At 47.2% G+C, this 4789-nt stretch overlaps 1 protein-coding gene across 1 annotated transcript; it reads left to right on the plus strand.

Annotated features, from left to right (window-relative positions):
• The first annotated feature begins 801 nt into the window (after positions 1-801).
• Positions 802-1947, plus strand: LOC147976819 (serine/threonine-protein phosphatase 7 long form homolog). The gene is made up of 5 exons (XM_087520981.1): positions 802-936; positions 987-1135; positions 1265-1523; positions 1604-1815; positions 1926-1947. Exons 1-5 carry the CDS (start codon positions 802-804, stop codon positions 1945-1947), a joined length of 777 nt encoding a protein of 258 aa, XP_087377107.1.
• The last annotated feature ends 2842 nt before the right edge of the window (positions 1948-4789 follow it).

The raw sequence follows: 4789 nt of genomic DNA on the forward strand, positions 1-4789 counted from the left end.
AGTTCATATGTTAGTGTGAAGATGAACCCTAGTTCATAATTTTTTTGTTAAAAAAATTATGATGTAATGTTGATATGAGGATGCACCCTAGTTTGATGATGCATGTTGATATGATGATATGATCTAGTGTGAAGATGAACCCTAGTTTGATGATGCATGTTGATATGATGATATGAAGATGTTGTTTGGAAAACTTTATTTAAAAATATGATGATATGATGTATGTTGGAGGATTTTTTTTGATATGATGCATGTCGATATGATTTGATCCATCATGTGTCGTAGTTGTTGTTAGAGGAATATGCTTAAAATTTTATTTTGATATGATGCATGTTGATATGATTTGAGTTCATTTTTTGTTTACGTATGCTTTATGCTTATGGTGGTTTTGTTTATGAAATTTTATTAAGGCGGCCACCTCTTGCGGACAACATCGTCCCACGGTACTCCATGCTGGACTGGGCATTCGACATGGGTCATCATGCCCGGTTCATAGAGAACGGAGAGGTAAGTGATATGAACGAAATTTTGATGAAAGTTTCCGGATTGATGAAAATAATTTCCTAACTTTTGTCGTTCACTTTTTGACAGATGCTCCAGCCACTGCGCATGAGGGGTCATGGGGTTCATGGGCATATGGACTACGACGAGCGCTACGCGCCGTTCTTCAAGAGAGCCCGTCTGTTGGGTTTTGTGTTGCAGTTCAAGCGTCAGCCACCGACGCTTGTCCACGCAGCTCTGACGGCGTTGATTGACCGGTGGTGACCGGAGACCCATTCTTTCCATCTGCCATGCGGGGAGATGACGGTGACCCTCGAGGATTGGGCGATGATTACTGCCATGCCAATCAAGGGTCATGCACTCATGGGTGAGTGGAGAGGACCAACTGGCAGAAGAGGGTTGCAGCCCTCATCGGCGATTGCCCCGCTGTCAAGGGTAACCGTACATCCGGTGTGCCATTGACCTGGCTCTCGGAGCACCGGCAGAAATGCTCCGAAGGCACGGACAAGACGACCGTGGAGTGGTACGCGAGGGCCTACCTGTGGTATCTTCTCACGGAGGTCGTGTTTCCGGACAGCTCCGGGAACCCTGCCAACTGGTCGTATCTCTTCTTCCTAGCGGACTGGGAGGCATGGTACAGTTGGGGGACCGCATCTCTTGCCTACCTATACCGTTCGGTAAGAGAGGATCTAATTGCCTACCTACCTAAGAAAGTGTGTCCATGACATTTTCTTATATCTCATCCTCATTTGATGTTTTGCAGCTTGACGACGCAGCACAGAGGACGGGAGGCAAGTCCAATATGTGTGGCTTTGTCTGGGCCTTCGATGTGGGAGCGGCTGCCGGTGGGGGGTCCGGAGAAGTTGCAAAGATACCCATGGGGTGCCTATAGTGAAGAAGGCGACGAGACTCGACATCCCACCGTAGCTTATGAGTGGGACGTTGTCAAACTCTACACGGTCCTAAACAAGACTTCGTACAAGACCTACACGAACGAGTTGGACGCTTTGACGCATACGCAGGTATATGAACTCGCTCAACACCTTTCTCTTTGATTCCACTTTTGGCCGAGAGTGGGAACTTACCAATGTATATGTAACAGGTAAACTGGTGGCCGTATCATGAGCGAGAGTGGGACTTTGATCTGAACGTGATGTGCGATGCAAACCGTGGTCCCTGGCGGTGCATCGTGCCCATGATCTGTGTGTACGTTGTCGAGTGGCACTTGCCACACCGCGTGGCCACGCAGTTTGGGATTTATCAGCATACCCCACCGGGCCAGCCCACCGATACCGACGGCCACGCGCTCCACCTGTGAGCGCTTTGTTCTCCGTGCCCATGGTTTCATTAGGCTTATCATGTTTCTTGTTTCTTATGATGATCTCATTGCGCTTATGATGATTCTTGTTGCTTATGCCTTGCAGGATGAGCCGACAGAAGAATTAGTCGATCACAGACTGGGGAGAGGAGCATAAAATTCATGTGACGGAGTGGAACCGACGGAGGTACCGTAAAGACGTCGAGAGGAAAGTGACTGACTAGGATGCTTACCTGAGCCGACACATGAGGTGGTACGATGATGGCCAAAAGCACTATCTTCGTCTCAGGCCTCGATGGACGGCGGAAGACATTGCGGAGCTGGAGAGGGATGACCCCGAGGAAGAGGCCTACCAGACCGGCATCAGAGATATGCACAGTGGATTTAGGGAGTTTGCACCCCTCATCAACAGAGTGATAAGTTTGAATCGACGGTTGTATTTAAATTAGTTTATTCGTCATCGTGACTGACTTATGATGTTGCAATCTGGTGAGCTAAACAGATGCATCCTTGAAGCCTCAGATGCACTAGGTGATCTCCCCGGGAGCATAGAATCTGAGAACAAAGTGAGGGGACGATGAAGGTACAATTTCAACCTCCTCGGAACAGATGCATCTTGTTCACTTGCAATCAGTCGATCTGATACTTATTATGCCCTTGTTTCATTGTGAGTGCAGAAGTTCATGAAGCGTTGTCGCAAGCTGGTAGGGCTGCTTGGGTGTGCTAGAGCTGGGTCAGTTGAAGCTTATCAGCCTGTAGCCACACAGGGTCTCATCGGCTCATCGAGCCATGCTCCCTCGTCATCTAGGTTGGTTGGGGAGGAGGAGGAGGAGGACGAGGACGAGGACAAGGAGGAGGAGGCCACACATGAAGAAGGGGAGGACGAGGAGAGCAACGGGGAGGAGGAGTACGATGAAGATTATGGACCTCCACCAACTCAAACAACTCAAGCATCTCAGCTGCCGAAGAGGAATCCGAAGAAGAAGGATTTGCTGAGTCCAGACCCTTTCCAGAGACCGGTTCCTCGCCGGCCTAAGAAGAAGACCGGAGAGACTCGTTCAAAGAGTAACGAGGACCGTAACTCGAAGAGGGGAAGGAGCAAATGATTATGCTCTTTGATACTTGGCTATTTTAGTTTGGTTGAACTTGTCTAGTGGTTGTGAAACTACGTGGAACTATGTGTTTGCTATTTGTCGATCTATGTGTTTGCTACTATGTGGAACTCCGTTGAAGTTCGTTTGAAATGTTATATGCACATGTTATCTAATGTGGATCTATGTGATGCCCAAGTTTAATTGTTTAAAATCTGTGATATTGCTGTCATATCTGTAAAACTTGTTGTGATATTGCTGTGATATTGAATTCGAAAACAAGCAACCAAATGAACTAGAAAAAACAAAACAGAGGACCCTACCGCCAAGGCCCCTGGCGGTAGGGTCAGACACCCTACCGCCAGCTCCCATGGCGGTAGGGCGCACCTACCGCCAGGGTCCTTGCATTTTTCGTTACAGAAGCTTTACACTGGAAAAACACAAGACCCTACCGCCAGGGGACCTAGCGGTAGGGTCACACAGCCTACCGCCTGCCGCCATGGCACTAGGGTGAACATACCGCCAGGTCCATTGCACATTTCGTTACAGAAGGTTTGTGCGGCAAAACCCTGCCACACCCTACCGCCAGGGGATCTGGCGGTAGGGTTAGACAAGCTACCGCCAGGCCCGCCTGGCGGTAGGTACTTATCCACGTCAGCGCAGTCAAAACGGCCGCCGCCCCCCTCCGTCGGCACCCTACCGCCAGGTGCTTTGGCGGTAGGTTGTCTGACCCTACCGCCAGAGCCCCTGGCGGTAGCAAAAGGGTCAAATCTCGAATTTTTTGAAACTGGGGTCAGATCCTAAAATTCTTTGTCAAAAGGGTCAAAAGACGAAATTTAGCTGCCTGCAGGGCAGGATGTCAATGGAGGACGTTGATAACCCACAAGTATAGGGGATCGCAACAGTTTTCGAGGGTAAAGTATTCAACCCAAATTTATTGATTCGACACAAGGGGAGCCAAAGAATACTCTCAAGTATTGGCAGCTGAGTTGTCAATTCAACCACACCTGGACACTTAATATCTGCAGCAAAGTTTTTAGTAGCAAAGTAATATGTTAGTAGTGGTAACGGTGGCAAAAGGTAACAGTAGTAAAAGTAATGTTTTTGGTATTTTATAGTGATGATAGCAATAGCAACAGAAAAGTAAATAAGCAAAGAACAATATATGGAAAGCTCGTAGGCAATGGACCGGTGATAGAGAATTATGCCGGATGCGGTTCATCATGTAACAGTCATAACCTAGGGTGACACAGAACTAGCTCCATTTCATCAATGTAATGTAGGCATGTATTCTGAATATAGTCATACGTGCTTATGGAAAAAAACTTGCATGACATCTTTTGTCCTACGCTCCCGTGGCAGCGGGGTCCTTACGAAAACTAAGGGATATTAAGGCCTCCTTTTAATAGAGTACCAGAACAAAGCATTAACACATAGTGAATACATGAACTCCTCAAACTACGGTCATCACCGGTAAGTATCCCGATTATTGTCACTTCGGGGTTAACGGATCATAACACATAATAGGTGACTATAGACTTGCAAGATAGGATCAAGAACTCTCATATATTGATGAAAACATAATAGGTTCAGATCTGAAATCATGGCACTCGGGCCCTAGTGACAAGCATTAAGCATAGCAAAGTCATAGCAACATCAATCTCAGAACATAGTGGATACTAGGGATCAAACCCTAACAAAACTAACTCCATTACATGATAGATCCCATCCAACCCATCACCGTCCAGCACTACAAAAAAAATACACTTCCGTGATGATACGTGTTTGTCACAGTAGGTCGCGTTTTCTGTCATGCATGTACATCCATGACAAATTTATGACAGAATCAAGATAGTCATACCTGTGCGGTCGTAGAAGT

The sequence above is a fragment of the Triticum urartu genome, chromosome 4A (assembly GCF_056163025.1).
Source record: "Triticum urartu cultivar PI428250 chromosome 4A, HENAU_Tu73, whole genome shotgun sequence".
Lineage (NCBI taxonomy): Eukaryota > Viridiplantae > Streptophyta > Magnoliopsida > Poales > Poaceae > Triticum > Triticum urartu.